The sequence below is a fragment of the Engraulis encrasicolus genome, chromosome 10 (assembly GCF_034702125.1).
Source record: "Engraulis encrasicolus isolate BLACKSEA-1 chromosome 10, IST_EnEncr_1.0, whole genome shotgun sequence".
Lineage (NCBI taxonomy): Eukaryota > Metazoa > Chordata > Actinopteri > Clupeiformes > Engraulidae > Engraulis > Engraulis encrasicolus.
This window is the reverse complement of record NC_085866.1, coordinates 19,699,815-19,719,814: the sequence shown is the minus strand read 5'-3', so window position 1 is coordinate 19,719,814 and position 20,000 is coordinate 19,699,815. Positions and strand designations below refer to the sequence as shown.

Sequence of the window (20,000 nt, the reverse complement as noted above, 5' to 3'; positions counted from 1 at the left end):
CACACTGTATCCAAAACACCTGATGTGATTTAGAGTGTTTGAAAGTCTGTGTTCATTAGAATCATAACACAATTTGTAGACTACACACAGATACACACACACTGGGATAGAGACACACCCACAGAGAGAGACAGAGAGAGAGAGAGAGAGAGAGAGAGAGAGAGAGAGAGAGAGAGAGAGAGAGAGAGAGAGAGAGAGAGAGAGAGAGAGAGAGACTGTGGCATACTCACTCTTTTGACACTGGGCAGCAGTGGGTCCCCAGCAGTGGCCCTTACAAGTAGCATGGCACTCTCCTGCAGATAACACACACCCCCAGACATTAAAACACATTATTATGATTATGATGATGATGATGATGATGATGATGATGATGGATGATGATGGATGATGATGATGATGATGATTATTATTATTAGTAGTAGTAGTAGTAACTTAGTAGTAGTAGTAGAAGTAGTAGTAGTAGTAGTAGTAGTAGTAGTAGTAGTAGTAGTAGTAGTAGTAGTAGTAGTAGAAGTAGTAGTAGTGGTAGCAGTAGTAGTAGAAGTAGAAGTAGTAGTAGTAGTAGTAGTAGTAGTAGTAGTAGCAGTAGTAGTAGTACACATTATTATTAATATCATCAACGTCATCATGGCACTGTCCTGCACAGCGCACACCGCAGCACATTCTTATTTATTCAACTTCAGAGGTGTATAAACTGAAAGTGGAAGTAGTACTCTTACAATGTTACTCTTACTGTTACTACCTCATTAGCTACAGAGGAATAGCTGGTGTATGTACTGTAGCATGTAAGATCATGCATTGTTGTAATTACATCAGTAAGAGTAAAGCTGTTTACTCCTCAGAATGATTGTTGTTGGGCGTATGTCACTCGTGACAGCGGCAATAACCAATCAACACAAACTCACGGACAACAGAGACAAGCTTACCTCCCTTCCCGTTATCCTTGGTGACGACGAGGGCATTGGGGTCTCTGACGATGTCCCTCCAGTCCACAAAGGAGGAGTAATTCAGGAAGTTGTTGTTCGTGATCTGCACGCCCCCCTCCAGGATCTCTGAGGGTAGATGCAGGACAAACAAGAGCAGTCAATGGGTTCGTTCATGATGAAGCAGTGATGCTTTTGCTAGGCAGCGCGCATGCACACTTTGCCAGTTTGATGCATTCTTACCAGAATGCATCAAACTGGAAAAGTGCACATGCAAGGAGGAGTTGTGGCGCAGCGCGCTAAGCCCCCCACATTTTGGCTTGCATACCCATGGGGACCCCGGTTCGAGTCCGGCTGGGGCCATTTCCCAACCCTACCCCATATCTCTCTCCAACTCATCTCCTGTCTCCTCTCACACTATCCTGTCATAATAAAGGTCCAAAAAGCCCCCCGAAAACATACTTTTAAAAAAGTGCACGGACGGACCCACAGACATGGCAACGTGGCCCCATCCATGGCCAATGCATGATGTGTGATTGGCTCCATAAAAACATTGTATTTCTTAGATGTATGACATTCATTTCGTCTAACTGTTATGGTAAAACATTTGTTTTTCTTATACTTCAAACATGTAAAAGTTTTATCTTTTACCTGAAATTTTGCAGGAGGTGTGGTCACACCTCCACAACATCACTTGATTTTAAAGCATGTCATGCAACAACATCCATGTGACCCTCTGATGAAGACAGAAGCTATACCGTTGGAACATGTCAGGTTAAAGATAAAACTTTGACATGTCTTAAGTATAAGAAAAAAAACAAGTTTTATTATATTTCTTAATTTAAGGACATTTTGAGCCTCTTGTAACATCACCCTCAAACAATCAGGAATTCAGAGTGACTCATTATGACTTAGGAGCAATTCTGTATTAGCCACTATTATTAGCTAAATTCCGTATTAGCCATTAATCAACGTCTTGTGTACGATTCGGTACAGATATCAACATGTGCTATACAATATTGTGTTTATTCTCCACTTTCCCTGCCCAAATACTACACAGTAAAAAGTTACAAGGATTTCAGAGTAATTTACTGTGAAATCTCACAGTTAATTACTCTGATGTTCTGGTACACTATGCTACTGTGACGGTCACACGGCACACAGCAAATTCGCCTGAAATCATTGTATCACTTGCCATTTCTCACCTAACTTGCACATCACAGTATTTTAATGTGCTCTTCAAGGATAACCAGCATGCCAAAGTGATAAACTAGGAAACATCACAGTAAACTACTGTGTGGGCGGAGTATCTATTGAATTATTAGTGCATTGGGGCACAACTTCAGTCATAGACAGGTTGGGCTCTTCATTACAATCACACCTTTCATTGACATTTTCAGCAAATTATTTCATTCTTAATGTCTTGTACACATGTATACACCCATCATCAGTTGACTACTTCTTCCCCACGCTCTCTGTCAAATAACAGAAGAATGAGCTTATATATATTGGGAGATATACATGACCATCTTCATTGCGGTGGGAATATGGTCATTTTTCTTGTGTACCACTTTAAATAGTACAACCCCTACAATAAATAGAGAATATAACAAGGAGTAATATTTTGAAGCACACTTAAGATATTTCTTCTAGATAAATGGCTCTCCATAAGTGCATTGCATGATGGGACACGATCTGAAGCCCTGATGACTAAATAGTTTGCTGTAAATGTCGATGAAGTGTCTGAAGGCCCAGGTTGTGCTATGTGGCAGCCTTGGCCTAACAGTTAGGGAGGTGGACTTAAGTTCAGTGAGTTGCAGGTTCAAATCCCTCCAAACTCTACATTGCCCTAGGGACAGCAACCATATTTGTATATCACTTTCAGTAAAGGCGTCAGCCCTCAACCCAACTGACATGCCTTCCCATTGAACTTTCGCCCACTTCAAGTGTGTAACAATATCTTACCGTGAACTCACAGGGAGTTACTGGCTACTAATTGCATTCATTTCACAGTAACATACTGTGAATTTGTCATATCACAGTTAACTACTGTAAAGGCGTCAGCCTTCAACCCAACTGACATGCCTTCCCATTGAACTTTCGCCCACTTCAAGTGTGTAACAATATCTTACTGTGGGTTCAGTAGAAAATACTGTGAACTCACAATGAGTTACTGGCTACTAATTGCATTCATTTCACAGTAACATACTGTGACATTCTGCCATAATTTGTTACTGTGAAATCCAGAGAGACCTTTCGTCATATCACAGTTAACTACTGTGCTGTTATAACAGGTGTTTCGTTGCTCTAGGCCATGATTAGGTGCACTATGTGGCTGCCATGGCCTAATGGTTAGGGAGGTGGACTTAAGATGAGAGAGTTGCGGGTTCTAATCCCTCCTAACCCGGCATTACCCTAGGGACAGTAACCATTGTTGCATATCTGTATGTCACTTTGGGTTGCTCCTGGCCATGATTGATTGTAATTACTAATTGTCAGGCCTAATTAGATGAAGGTCTATGATTGGAAATGTTGCTGGTTCTGCTTCCAATAAATTAAGTTGCAACCAATGTGCTACACAAACAATTTTTTAAGTTGGCACCTGCTAATGCCTTTGTCTTGGATGTGCACGCCAAAACTCCAGCATCCAATTTTAAATCAGAATATTGTAGCCTCGCGCGCCATCCTACGTACTTCCGCCAAGACACTTGGCTCCGCACTATGTCTGGTACCTGTCTTCTGTGGAGCGATGTTGACCGGTAGGATTTTTGCCGATGTTCTGACAAACGGTTCTACATTCTAATTTTATCCTACGGTAGGATGTTCTGTCAGATATGTCTGTTAAACAGTCCTACATCGCCATAGATAAACGTCAGACATGTTTGTTCAACAACTTATAAGTTAAATCCTGATTTTTCCGAAGATGTCCTTCCTGCTTCCTGCAATCGCGTCAGATCAAACAAAGTCCAGACCGTGAATACGAAATGGAAATGGTAGTATTATGGGATGGTCAGGAGCAGGCTAAGAATATTGCCACCTAGTAAACAAAATTAGGCTATCTTGTGAAGTGCCATTGCACAATTGAAAGTCAAATGCTGCATGACATGATTGACATTGCCTACCATCAACCAGGAACAATGGTAGTGCCCAATCAATCTGTCAATTAGTACCTGACCTCTTGAGTATATAGGACTGTTACAAGTTCATTGAATTACTACCTGCAGCTGCCACATGCCTGATTACTCTGGTCACATGGTTAACTTTCACCTCTATATAAACTCAGACTGTCACAATGCTTGAGTTGCTTGCCTAAATGACTGGTTCGCTGACTCTCTGTCCGGCTTGTTGGCTAGTGAGCTAACTGACCGACCAACTGACTGTTTGTTGGCCAGCTGGTTGGCTGGCTAACTGACTCTTTTGGTTGACTGGATGGCTGGTTTGTTAGCTGGCTAGCCATACAACTGACTTGTTTGTTGGTTAATTGGCTGACTAACTGAGTGTTAGTTGGTTAGCCGGCTCTTTGGCTGGCTAGCTGACAACTGACTCTTTTGGTTGGCTGGTGGACTGGTTTGTTGGCTGGCTAGCTATTTAGTTGGTAGTGAGTATTATGGTAGCAGGGATCCTTTTTGGTGTGTTGCTTACTTGATTAAGAAATTTCAGGTCTGTCTAATTATGCTCAACCAGAGTATTCTATGCACACTGGTTTATGTACTATCATCCAGGAGACTACAATTATCAAATGGTAATAATATTGCACATACTGCAGATACTTCAGTTTCTCTATGGTTATGGATAGTTCGGTCTATCAATTCAAGAGAGCAATGTGATGAACTGGTTCCATGCCACAGTTGTCTCAGTCATGGTGGGGAATGGGAGGTGCCACAATAACATGGTAGTTACCTCTTTTGTGGTGATGAATGGAGGGGCGGGATCATGGTAGTGTGGGTAGGGTGACAGTAACTTACTGTGTTGTGGCCACAGTAAACTACTGTGAGAAGATCACAGTAAACTGTGAGGATGGCCACAGTAAACTACTGTGAAATGAATGCACTGTGTACCTCATGCCAGGAATGTGTTAAAGACACGATCTGTGTATGTGTTGACGGATGATACAGTAGGAATTTGATGTGATACAGTGGTGCTTATATCTGTTACACGTATCTGGTATAGGCTACATGTACACACACATTATTGGAATGTGTTATATAATATCTATATCATGTTTTGTTCTTCACTTTCCCCGTTCAAATACAAATATTGTGTCAAAGACAAGAGCTCAAGGTACAGAGTACAGACCGATGATGTGATTCAGTGCTACTGCTGTCTGCTATGTACTGTAGGGTGTACATGTAGACACACATACTGGCATGAGTTATATAATATCTGTATAATGTTTTCCTTTTTCTTCACTTTCCCTGTTCAAATATGTCCTTGTGCCAGGATTATGTTAAGGACAGAGAAACAGACTGACAGAAAAATGAGATAGAGAGAGAGAGAGAGAGAGAGAGAGAGAGAGAGAGAGAGAGAGAGAGAGAGAGAGAGAGAGAGAGAGAGAGAGAGAGAGAGAGAGAGAGAGAGAGAGAGAGAGAGAGAGAGAGAGAACAGAAGACTCAGTCCTCAGAGTCAAGTCAAAAGAACACGACATGCATCGGTGGCCGAGCCAAAAAGGCAGACTGGTAAGACAGAGAGGGCGATGAGAGAATGACAGCCGTACTCTAATGCACGGAGATAAACCGACAATAGCTAACGACAGGCCCCAGCGTGCCCTGTGACTGACACGCCGCCCAGAGCAGAGCTTCTCCCCACTAAAGTGCCACTGTGCAGGCATGGGCAAGGAGCAAAAGTCTGAAGTTATGTACCGTTATGCTCTCGTGCTCTCCTGGTGACTGCGGTTTTCACCACAGACACCTCGCCTCCCTCGTCCACCAACCAGGGTAGGCAAACGGCTGCTCAGGCTGAGAGGTATGTGGCCGGGGAAAGTGGATGCACCAGATTCCACAGGCTTCCCACGCTAACGGAGACACGTAGACGAGAGAGTGTGGTGCATGACCACAGACACGCATAGGCAAACAAGCACATGCATGCACGCACGCACGCACGCATACTCACACAAACACACACACACACACACACACACACACACACACACACACACACACACACACACACACACACACACACACACACACACACACACACACACACACACACACACACACACACACACACAGAGACACACAGACACACACACTCCTCTCCTAGCACACACACACACACACTCCTCTCCTCTCCGCTCCTCTCCTCTCCGCTCCTCTCCTCTCCTGCCCTGTCCTGTCCTCTCCTCTATGCTCCTCTCCTCTCCACTCCTCTCCTATTTGCTCCTCTCCTCTCTTCTCCTTTTTGCTCCTCTCCTCTCCTCTCCTCTCCTCTCCTCTCCTCTCCTCTCCTCTCCTCTTAGCCTCACCTGTCAGGTGGATGAGACCCAGGTCTTCAAGGCCGGTGTCTCTTTCAAAGTTGAAGAAGACGGAGAGAGCAAACTGCTTCTCATAGAGCGTGTTGCCCCTGATCACACGCAGCCTGTGCAGCGGCAGACTCCTGAAGTGATTGGTGGCAATGAGAACGTAGCCCGTCACCTCTCTGATGCTCTGCAAAAGGAAGGAAGAGAGGTGCAAAAAATAGACAACAAATTATGACGGGTTGTACTTAGGTGTGTCAATCACAGCCTCCATGATGATACAATTTGATATCGATTTCTGAAGGCAGCTATTTGATTATTTTAAATACTTAAGAATGCCCCACGATACTATTCCATTCGATTCAATCATGGGCCGTGGATTAATGCATCAATATCGATCATTATTTGCACCCCTAGTTGTACTACAGTGGTTCTCAAGCCCCTGTCCACAGATCCAACTCATGCTGATAATAATGATGTAAACAGCTAAGCCTACCAACCACAACAATAATCTTTTATGTATGCTTATGTGTACCGTTTATATGTTATTTAGTTGTGCTTTACAACATTGCTAGGCTACATCTTCGTAGAGTTAGCACCACCAGTTAGCAGTTAGCACCGTTAGCACCCCCCATTTGTAAGTGAGCGGCCCACCTCTCAGCTGTCTCATTCTTAACGTCCCCCAAGGGCTCTCTAACACCCCCTTAGAGTCCCTGTTGACAAACACTACTGAATAACAATGAGGTTAAGGGGACAAAAGGCACTTCAGTCATGAGGGAGTTAGAAAATAGTACACTGAGGATGGTCTGACTGGAATGTTTGCACTGTTAACTTGGGAAGCACTTTTATTGATTTTCTAAACATGCAATAAAAGTACACTATTGCATCTGCATCCAGGTTCGCGAGTTCCCCTTACTTGCTCCTATAGTTCACGTATTGTAACCCACCAGGCATCAAGAGGCGCGGTACCTCCTTTTGAAAGAGCAGTTCGAAAATAGTGAAATATAGGCCTACAAAAACATCTATTTTGGGTTGTACTGTAGCCTCTTACTGCAGATGGGGTCACCGGCGGGCCAATTCACTATTTCGTGAGCTTAGAATTATAAGGTTCTATCTCCGTTTAGGGTAGTTCTGAGATATTGAGCATCAAAGTTTTTACATCCCAGCTGTTTTGTGAGATAAAACGTTTTTATTTCATTAATAACAATGTGAAATAATACTTTTTTACAAAAATAACACCACACAGGCATTAATAAACATGTAATGGGTCAGATTATGTCAAAAACTCAATTTTACCAAAAATGGAGATAGAACCTTATAATTCTCAGCTCACGATTTGCTGAAGATACTCAACTACATCATAACAACATTGCTATGACAGTGCCGAGAGCCTTAAGTAACAGATCAAGACATAGACATTACAATTTTGGTGACAGTAAGGTTATAACATAGGTGCTGCACCAAGGGGTTAAAGTGAATGTGAAAGTCAATTCCATTTTCCCTATAGGTTTAGAGCAGATTTGTCATTCTCGTGTGTTGTTTACTGTAAACCACAGAATGGATGTACCTGCTTCTGTAAACTTGTCTTTATAGCTCGGATCTATGCAAAGTGAATTCAGAAGTAACGCTCATCCTTCAACTGTTAGGTTGGACTATAAATAACATTATTCAGGTTGAGACTTGTGACGTTGCAAATCCCCATCTCACTAATGTTGCTATTCCCAACATACCTAGATCTGTTATCTAACTATCTGGGAGAATGAAGGAGAGGGAAAATACAGTTGCCAACGATAAACAAACATCTGTTAAGAATGCGTGTCCATGGAGATGTTTCATAGTTTGAGGAAACAGTCAGCTGATGAATGTTCTGGTCGTTGTGTTCTTCTGAGTCTGCACACCTTACAATCGTTTTTTGGCATGAGCAGCTTTTCAAAAGGTTTCATCCTTTAACCCTTTAAGACGCTCGTGTTATAAATCTGATGTCACCAGAATGACCAAGCAATGACCAAAGCCGGGATTACACTGTGTGACTTTCCCCCTGATTTTGCCCCGATTTGTCACTCGAATCGGGACGATTTCTTGCTCAATCGAGGTCAATCGTGAGCCTCGCCTCATGTAGTGTAGCCTACATGGAGCAATGACAAGCAATTTCACCTTACCATTGTGCAATCGCAACTGCTCGCAACTCGTGAGAAAATCGCACAGTTGAAGCAGTGCTACGACCCGATTTGGCACAACACATGCACAAATTGACGCAATTCACTCAACACTCAACACGCGTCTGCTCAACTCCACCTCAGGTGCGCATTTCCCCTCCTCGTTTTTGTCATCTGCAGTTCCGGAAAACAAGTCTGTCGTGCCGCACAGTGTGAGCATTCTGCTCGCATCTGACCCTTGGCTAGTAGGCCTATAGTGTGAGAACATGAGTCGTGAGATGTGAACTTTTAACCCTATTCAGACTGGGCTTTTTTGGCATTCCTGGGCCTGGGGAGGGGGGGTCTTTTGACCCCCCCTCATAACTCATGAACGGAATACGGTATGACCACCAAACTTTGGGGAGATGATCTACATATGGACATCTATGAATGACATAATTTTTGTGTCATTATCTGGTATTATGATGTCATGACATCATCTGTTTATAATACCCAAAATCTCGCCATAATGTATTTCACATCAAATGTAGGTAATGCACTTACATTTTAATGATTATATGCTTCAGACCACTTTAATGCCCACAAAGCTGTCTGATGCTAATGGAAATAACAAAAAAATATGAAAAGGAACAATAATGAGACTTAGATCAGTGATTTTCGGTCAGACATACCTGTCAGAAAACCGTTGCCATGGCAACGGCAAAAATGATGAACATAATCTTTTGGTACTAAACTGTAGCCAACTAAATGTTAGGAAAAGTCACCAAGTTTCGTAGTCATAGCTTAAGTCGTTAAGGAATTATACTACATCAAAGTTGGTGCGGGCACTTTTAGCCCCCCCCCAGTCTGGATAGGGTTAAATCGTGAAATTCCCTTGTGCATTTGATCTTTTCATGAACCATGAGCATAGTACAAGATATTTGTTACTGGAAATTCAAAGAAGTGGACACGGAGGAGATCTATCTTTTCATGTAGGCTATAGCGCAACTTTCCCCATTCAAAAGGCCAGTTTCACATCAGAGCATGGCGTGATGGCAGTGAGAAGACGGCAGTCTTTCTGCCGAGTCTTGGCATGTGTGTTCTATTCAGCCTTTCATACTGACCACGTCGGTGTGCACGGCCAGTCCTGTTCAAAATCCCCCCGCCACTTTGCCATTCATTTCAACGGGACACCGCCGGCCATCAGTTGTCAAAATTCCACTAGAGTTGAATTTTCCAAATTTAGCACAGCACTGAGCCGTCTACCTCACCACTGGCGCCTGACTACCGTCGTGTTGGTGTGGAAGGACAGATCTGTTTCCATGTATTTTCACCGCCGCCGATAAAAAAATCGTTTCTGTCCTGCCGAGGGCGGCCGTTCTGGTGTGAAAAGGCCCTAAATGAATACTTATAAACTGATGGTGGTGGTAAATGTTTGTGGAATTTTGTGAATGGGCAGCATTCATTCTGGAACTAAACTCCAAGGAATATTAGGCCCCGTTCTTACCTCCAGGAATGAGAAGTTTCTGTGTGGTTCCATCTGCACGATCTCCAGGTTGCCCATGACGATTTGGCAGCCCGTGTACATCTCCCTCAGATTGTTATAGTGCAGCTCGGTGTTGTAGGTGAAACTTAGGCCGTTCTGGGTGCCTGTGCACACTGTGGAGAGAGAGAGAGAGAGAGAGAGAGAGAGAGAGAGAGAGAGAGAGAGAGAGAGAGAGAGAGAGAGAGAGAGAGAGAGAGAGATGCGTACATTTACATAGAGCTGTACAGCAGGTATTATGATGTTGTCTTTAAAAGTCTCTAGTTTGTAAAATGTGAAGGAGGTTTGTCATGACGCATTTCATTTCAATATTTACAACCACGGTTGATTTCAAGCATCGATATTGACTTTATATTTTACATACATGAAGGGTGGTCCCCCCACCCCCTCACACACATTTTCACACACATTTCATATCTGAAATTTTATCCACTTTTGATGTGACTGTGATCACATATTTTCTGCTTGTGTAAGCTTATGTTTACTATTATCTTGTCTTTTAATCAATATTTTATGCAATATTGGCCCTGCCGTGGCCTAACAGGGCACTGGGTTACTACGTCTGTGACCCGGGCGCGATTCCAGCCTGGGTCATTTGCCGATCCTTCTCTCTCCCCACTCATTTCCTGTTTCTCCTCCACTGTCCTGTCAAAAATAAAAGTATGAAAACCCCTAAAAATATATATATTAAAAATATTTTATGTAACGCATTTGTTAAGTGTTCTGAGATCATGCTATGGTGATACCACACTGTAACAAATTGGAATTGAATTGGATTGAATTGAATTGAAAAAGGGAAGACGAATCGTTCACATTGGACTTTGAAACTTGTAATAGAGACAGCGGCTGAGTGTGGCACGTCCACAAGATAACAGAGTCAAGCCAAGTATGTCTCAAGTCTGCAGCGCTTAATCAAGACTGACATGACACGCACCAGTGCAGGCACACATCCAAAACACACACACACACACACACACACACACACACACACACACACACACACACACACACACACACACACACACACACACACACACACACACACACACACACACACACACACACACACACACACACACACACACACACACACAATCCGAGTCAGTAGTTTGTCTCTAAAGGACTCAAAAACAAGAAGTCATTGATGTCATTTCATGTAAATATGATTTGACTTGACACTGAAGTATGATCTGAAAATATGTTTTTTTCTTGATTTGTTTGTTTTTATCTCCAACATACAATCGAATAAAATAGGTTTAGCATGCATTAATGTTTATTGATATGATTTGATTTAATTTGATATGGTTTTGTAGGCATAATATTTGTAAAACATATTAGTTACTGTATGTGAAACCTTAAAGCATACTGTAGTGAACATATGGTTTGAGTTATTTACATGGATATTTACATGGATTGGCAAAAAAACTAATCATTTCAAATTATTATTAATATAATTCCATTACATTATTACATTACATTACATTATTAATTTTCCCTCATAATGCTCCAGTCTGGACTGTGAATGCAAATGAGGGAGGAGATGTTCAGGCTAAAGACTATTCAGGCAGTTAAATATCCCGTAACAAAGTTTGACAGACTTCACCCTCGAGGTAGGCATTCCAGAACATCATGCTGACATTAAAATGTTATTGGTAACAATAACGTTTTATGGATATGTTTTGGTGCACATTGTGGTGTGCACTTTAAAATGAATATATTTGTAGGTACAAAGAGATGAAGGAGTGGATTGTTTAACAACATAATGTTTTTTTCACTTGAAAAGGTGCTACTAATTCTTCTGATTGTAAAAAAACAGGAAGTATCCAAAAGAGAGAATTTCAATGTACATCAATTTTGCACATAACTTCTTCACTGCATTGTATGTTATTAAATAAAGGACCACAGGGTGTTAAAGTCCCTATATTTTGTGAATATTCCTCTCAATAAATGAATGTATGTCTCAACACCAGACACAGAGACAAAGACTGATCATACAACACACAGGCACTCCTAATGGCACATAACATAAGAGACAGAGACGCACAGAGACAGGCCATGCAACCAACATGCTGTCTCAAGACCAGACACACAGACAGGCCATGTTAATGACACATGAGAGAAGGAGACAGAGATGGCAATAAAAGGGCACTCGCCCTACACTACTAGACAGAGACAACACACAACACACAGGCACTCTCAACGCCAGAAACACAGAGATACAGACAGAGACCAATCATGCAACAAACAGGCACACATCAGAGACAACACACAGGCACACGGGAACAGGCACAGAGGCACATGAGAGACAGAGGCCGAGAGAAACAGCGAGACACAGACACACGAGAAACAGAGACGGAGGGCGAGACAGAGGGCAGGCCAGAGAGGTTGCGAGCGACTTCTAAGTGGTGACAGATTGCTCCCATGAAGAGGGCACGGCTGCACACCCTTTGATCTGTCTGAAGTGGTCACTGGAGCACAATAGCACGCACTCACACACACACACACACAGACAGACACACACACACACACACACACACACACACACACACACACACACACACACACACACACACACACACACACACACACACACACACACACACACACACACACACACACACACACACAGAACAGTCACACATACATGCCTATACACACCCTACATCCCACACACACACACACACACACACACACACACACACACACACACACACACACACACACACACACACACACACACACACTGAGGGGGTCAATGCTGGGCTGTGACAGAGCCAGGACAGGCAGGGGTCAGCAAACCAGGGTGTAGCAGGGATGCAACAGACAAGCAGCCAATGCTGAGAAACAATCGAGAGACCATCAAGCCAAGAAGAAGGTGGCAGGCCTGGACTGGTCATCTGGCATACAGGGCATTTTCCAGGTGGACCGACAGTCTCCAGGGGCTAATAGCCCCACTGTTGTTGCTTTTAGTTTATCTGTTTGTTTTTTGCTCAGGAATTGGTTCAAAGATTAGATGAGACTGTCCATTGGAGTCAAGCAGGATATAGTAGTATGAAAACAGCTTGTACATGTGAGGGGTGACTTTAAGCCAAAAAGGCCTGTGTGGTTTTTTGGTCCCGGTGCAGCCTTTGTAGTAGCGTAGCATCATAAACCACACAGGCTGACCACAAGAGCCCCTCATAGCCTGGAGCTGGAGTGAGGAGACTAATTGGTCATCTTGCGGTGAATGGCATACTGATGAAGGCATGCAGTGTCTTCACTAAACACTAACAAGCGCTAAACTGCCACTTCTACTTCTATTGAAACATTTTTTTTTTATTTGAAAATCGAAACTTAAATCGGACACTGATGGTGGTGTAGGCTGAAACACATCTGAGATGGACATTGCGTTGTTATTTACTTATTTATTTATTTTAAAGATATGTTTCTTAGATTTAAAAAAATAAAGCTTTGTCAGTTTTATATCAAAAGTGATAACCAAAGGAGTAGTATAACTAATAAAGGTACCATATGAGACAGACCTGAAACTTAATTATGGAGTATGATGATGATATTTAGTTTTCAAGACGGTCCATGTAAAAGTCATTCAGCATTGACACAGTGGTGGCATAGCCAGTAAATAGTGACACAGATGCTACTAACTGGGGCAGCCACCAACTCTGTGACTCGAGGCCATAGAGACAATACGCTCCTTTCACAGCAGTGCTGTGCTGTGCCGTGCTACTCAGACTGATGTGCTCCAGTGTCCAGCGGTGGTGGCAGGGAGGCCGACAAGGGGAGACAAAGAGGCAGTTCTCCCGGGCCCGGGGAGAGGAAAGGCCCAGAATCTGGTCCCCATTGCATTGTATGTTTTGAGTGAGGGGGAACTTTCAGATGACTTTGTGCCGTGCCCCTGCAAAACACCTGGTGGTGGCATTGAGGGAGATGCCAAAGATGAGGAGACCAAGACAGACATGACTAGTGCTGAGCAGCTGGGCTGACTAGGCCAACACACCACACTAGGCCACTGAATCATACTGTAACCACACACACACACACACACACACACACACACACACACACACACACACACACACACACACACACACACACACACACACACACACACACACACACACACACACACACACACACACACACACACACACACACACACCATGGCAGAGAATAGAAACGTGCTTTGCCTGCAAACATTGTGCGTCCTCCAATATGTGTGTTTTGTGTGGGTGGCATATAGAGACACACACAATTGCACACAGTTTTGTGCAAAGACAAAGAAAGACTCATGAACACATACACACACATGGGTGTAATACAAACACACGCTCACACGGGCGTAATACATACACACGCACATGCACACACACACACACACACACACACACACACACACACACACACACACACACGCACACACACACACCAGCCATTGTTGCCAAGACAAACAATAGGAGAAGAATGAGGAAGTGCGGTTCCACATCATGTACCTTCTGATTTCCATAAAACATTTCCATAATCTATTATTTTCCTCATGGATTCAAATGCCACTGTTGGACTTGAGGGATTTTATTGTCGTTTAGAGTTTCTAGGGATGGATGAATGGATGGATGGATGGATGGATGGATGGATGGATGGGTTCACAGGTTAGCCACTAACACATGCCTACATACTGTTGTATAAGTGACTTATTAGACATATGTTAAGCAAAATCAAGGGGCTACTACAGGGTCCTTATTACGGTCCTTATAATAATAATAGCCTTATTGGCAGTGACCAAGGCATTAGTGAATATTGACTTGAAAACAAATTGCTATTTTTCCTTTGCATGTATTTTTCCTTAGAGTGTTAGACAATAAGGCATGTATTAGTGACTAAACATGTAAAACCTGTTCTTTTTGGGGGGCTTTTTGCCTTTATCTGACAAGACATTGAAGGTAATGGCAGGAAACGAGTGGGGAGATAGAGAGATGGAGAAGCCTTGGCAAAGGACCCGGGCCGGGAATCGAACCTGGGTCGGCCGCATAGCATCTGAGTGCCCAACCATTTGTGCCACGGTAAAGCCGTTAAGCCTATTCTAAAGTAGTCACAAGTGGATGGATGGATGGATGGATGGATTGATGGATGGATGGATGGATGGATGGATGGATGGATGGATGGATGGATGGATGGATGGATGGATGGATGGATGGATGGATGGATGCTACTATTGCAGTGTGAAAGAGTTCAGCATGCTAGAAGAGTGGAGTGATTTTAGGCATGTATGGCCCGATTGTGAATGGATGCTACCGCTACTACAGGTGTGAATGGGTTCTAGTCTTGGCCGCGGGATAGAAATGTAAGTCCAACTGTAAGTCCAACAGTCCAACCCGACTGCTCGACTTGAGAGATGTTCAGCATGATGAAGCAGTAGAGGGATTCTAGTGATAGAGATGGATGGACTGGATGCTACTGCTGCAGTGTGCTGTTTAAAGGGGTGAGTCGTGCACCCTATGAGACCGTACACAATAATGAACCTCAAAGCTCCATTATATACACCGTTCTACTTAAGTGGTCAAAGTACTGTATATGCAGGGGTGCACATAACTGGTACGCAGGTGCGCATGCGCACCAAAAATTAGCAATGCGTACTGCCACCTCGGTCTCTACAGCGCACTTGCGTACTGACTATCTCACCAGACTGTTGATGTTGGTGAATGGTAAAACATGTCCAAAAAGACACAGACAACAGTAGCCTAATCAGTTTCTTTGGAGTTTCGTCAACAGCAAAGAAAATTGAGTCAGAGATTTTAAAAACAAAACTTTCCGAGAAGTGGCTCCAAGTGCCGTGGCTTGAGGCTAATGATGAGCGGACAGAAATGTAGTGCCATGAAATGCAGAATCGTTCCGTATGTGGTAGTGAAAGCATGCGTTCCGTGTTGAACAGGTAAGGGATGCGATGTGTCCCGTTTTCTCATGAATGCCTAAAAATAGACATGTCGCTCTGTCACTCGCATATCAACTGTATTGAAACGACAGTCAGCGCGAGCGCGACCGAGTTGAGCTCCTGGCTCTCTCCTCCTCCCTCCATCATTATGGAATTGTGCCGTCTGTTAACTCCCAGAATGGACGCGCACCCCCGTCATTCTCATTGGCAACTCCGATGCATAGAAGTTAAAAACTGAAAGCATGCATCTATGCGCGTGGCTTCTTAAATGCACGCAGTTCCCGGCCAGCTCCACTTCTTAATTTCGTCAGCTTCCTCCCACCATATTCCAAACGGACACCGCATACAAGTTTATTCCCCCTCTGTGCTCAGCTGGCATGATGGCGAAATCGGCAAAAACAGATGAAATCCAGACAATAATCAATTGACTTGAAGATGACCTGTTGACCATTTGTAGGCTAATTAAGATAAATAATACCAAACTAACAACAAATTTGATTAGGCTACCTTGCACCAGTTGCATTAGCCTTCAAACATGTGTCAACGTTCGTGGTGATGTTTTATTCTTCGACACTGCAGACAGTAGACTTTTTTTTTTTTTTTTTTTTTACCGCGGATGAGGTGCGTACCAAAACATATTTGCTGGTGCGCATATGAGTAACGACCTAGAAAAGTTATGTGCACCCCTGCGTATATGCTACAGCATAGGTGGCAGAAGCAAAAGTAAAAGTAATTCTATGGGGTTGGTGCAACAGCACATGGCAGCAGTTACACCATTTATTCCATTGCAAACACTAAAAACCTAACAAGGACCGACCAGACACTTGATCCAACCAGCGCAGAGTCTGCTGGTTGTAAGACAACACATGTCTTCTAGTAACTCAGATAAGTTACCTGTGTTGGAAGGAAACAGTGATTCTTTAGTTTTTTTTACTTTTACTTTTACTTTTGACGCCTCTGATTTATAGTAACTGAATCCTATTCCGATAAGTGTTACTGATGGATGTAGTAGAGAGGAGGGTTTCTAGACATGGGTGAGATGGATGCTACTGCTACTGCTGCAGTGTGGTGTGAATGGGTTCGAGTCTTGGCCTCAGGCTAGAAATGGAAACGGGCGATTGACAGCCTGTGGTGAAAGACAAAGCGGGCCATTGTCACCAAGCTATAAATGTCCACACTGTTAATATGTAGCAGGGATGGGTACCCCCCCACCCCACCCCACCCCACTCTGCACCCCCCCCACCCCCCAACCACCAGCACCACCATCGTCACCACCACCAACCTCTTCACAATGTGTGTGTGTGACTGAGTGAGAGAGGAAGCGAGCAACAGTGTGTGTGTGTGTGTGTGTGTGTGTGTGTGTGTGTGTGTGTGTGTGTGTGTGTGTGTGTGTGTGTGTGTGCGCGTGCGTCTGTGAATCTGTAGGTGTGTACGTATCTCTATTTGTGTGTGTGTGTGTGTGTGTGTGTGTGTGTGTGTGTGTGTGTGTGTGTGTGTGTGTGTGTGTGTGTGTGTGTGTGTGTGTGTGTGTGTGTGTGTGTGTGTAAGTATGTGTACGTATGTGTACGTATGTGTGTGGATGAGTATGAATGCTTGTATGTGCATGTTTTTGAGTGCATGTATTTGTGTGCATGTATTTGTGTGTGTGTGTGTGTGTGTGTGTGTGTGTGTGTGTGTGTGTGTGTGTGTGTGTGTGTGTGTGTGTGTGTGTGTGTGTGTGTGTGTGTGTGTGTGTGTGTGTGTGTGTGTGTGTGTGTGTGTGTGTAAGCGCATGCTTCTTTGGCTTCTGTTGGCCAAGCTGAGATCATAGCAATAAACAATAGGCTGAGTGTGAGCACACCAGTCTATCAACAGGGAGGGTGGGCATGGAGGAGGGGGGGTTGTAATGGGGTGGGGGCCAGGCAGGAAGAAAACAAGCGCCCCAACTATGAGCAGCTATCTATGGGTGAAGGAGGCTTGAACTGACTCGCTCGCACACACACACAGTCACACACACACAGTCACACACACACACACACACACACACACACACACACACACACACACACACACACACACACACACACACACACACACACACACACACACACACACACAGGCGCGAGAACACACACTAGTACACACACACAAGTAAAGTCAGTACTTTCAGTATTTGCGCGACTGTTATCTGGGTGAAAAGCCAGCCTGTTTTTCAGAGCACTGGACCATTTTATTGTCATTCTAGTTAGCAAATAGAACCGTCTTACGTTTTTTATTGCAAGGCAGCAAACCGTGACACTGATAAACTCTACAAGGAAGTCTGAACTTATTCATCCCATAACTCCAGCCTATTTATCTGATACGATCTCTCATATCCTCATACCATCCGCCTCATCAGAGCAGAGTCCTCACGAGTCGGTGTGCGGTGATGAAATGGGAGAGATCCTTATCATGGTATCTCAAAGCCCTGCTCGCTGCTGCTCTATCAAACAGTCATGCCGGTGTTGACAATGCTGCTGACATGTAAGTGGAGATGCTTTTCAGAGGGGAAACGGTGCAGCGAGGCACGCTCCTGGCCACGTAATCACGGCACAGCCCCGCATGCATCATGCATACGTCCCTGAGTGTCCATTCATTCATACTCATCCATACACCTAATCTAGGAGCAAATATTAGCTCAGGCAGGGAGTGGAGCTTTTTACAGGAGACTTGAACCAGCTCACACTTAAACACACACACACACACACACACACACACACACACACACACACACACACACACACACACACACACACACACACACACACACACACACACACACACACACACGTGCGCACGCATGCACACGCACACACAGACACACACACACACTACAACACTCTCTCACACAAACACACACACACACACACACACACACACACACACACACACACACACACACACACACACACACACACACCTGTAACACCACACCTCCTGTAAACCAGTGTACCTGTGTGTTTCCGGCTCAAAGTACACTCCAACGAGACCAGATGTGCTTTAGGGTGTGGAGGTGTGAAGTTCAGGTGGCAGAGGAAAGAGGAGAGACGGTTTATGTTGCCATGAGGTGCCTACATACTCTACATACTGTACACCACTGGTCTCCAATTAGTTTTATCCAAGGGCCAATTTTCGTACAGCAAATGAGGCTGCAGGCAAAACCAATCACCAATCATTTTGCCTTCTTGTCAAGGTCTACTCACCCTCTGTGAATGTGTTGGAGAGAGATACGACCCACTGAAGCCTCAGTGATTGCAAGTCACACATGTAGATATTTTCATATTTACATTTGTTCCGACCTCATGGCAGGCCAAACGTTTGCCATGCCCGGGCCAGATCTGGCCCTGATGACGCCCTTTAGCACTACTGTGCACCATAGAAATGTATATTTTCCCCAATCACTGGATAGTATTGTGGAGAGAGTGTAACTGTGTGGAGTGGAGGAGGAAAGAGAAGTGCAGGTTTCATATAAGCATTTTGAATTCCCAGAAATAGACATATTTAGATGCAAAACATACTGTACTTTGGTCATACTAGTAGGTATTAGTTTATTACTACGTAAATATTCATGAAAAGATAAAATATGGCGATAGGCAGCACTGTTTCAGTAAGCAGCATACAGTAGTTGCAGTACCTACTCTAGCCACCATCCTACACAGTGCACATTTAAAGCCATACCAAGTATTTGAAGAAGAATGATTTAAGTCCCTCCCTGTGTAACTAAGGTGATCCTGTGCTTGTTCGCAACTTGGGGATCAAACCTGCTACCTACCAGTCAACGCTCCAGTTGGGGCAATGATACAGATGAGCTAAAGGTCCAGACAGTCAGCTCAGTGATAGTAATACTGCATGAGCCTCTGGGAGGGAGGTTTACTAACGTTCTACGCCAAACTGCTAGTTGGCATTTGCTACATTCACCCCCCCTAAACCTCACTCCCATTCCGGGTCTACAGCACCTGTGTAACAGGTGACCCTGCGCAGTCCGCCCCACGAGTCTCGAACT

General features: G+C 44.0%; 1 protein-coding gene across 1 annotated transcript in view; it reads right to left on the bottom strand.

The window, feature by feature from the left end:
- Nucleotides 1–20,000, bottom strand: part of erbb3b (erb-b2 receptor tyrosine kinase 3b) — a 51,629-nt gene that overhangs the window by 28,571 nt on the left and 3,058 nt on the right. Inside the window, exons 2-5 of the mRNA XM_063208347.1 lie at nt 10,021–10,172; nt 6,388–6,568; nt 927–1,052; nt 231–293 (exon numbers count right to left, since the gene is read on the bottom strand). Coding sequence (XP_063064417.1) covers nt 231–293; nt 927–1,052; nt 6,388–6,568; nt 10,021–10,172 — 522 coding nt within the window. The remainder of the gene's footprint in view (nt 1–230; nt 294–926; nt 1,053–6,387; nt 6,569–10,020; nt 10,173–20,000) is intronic.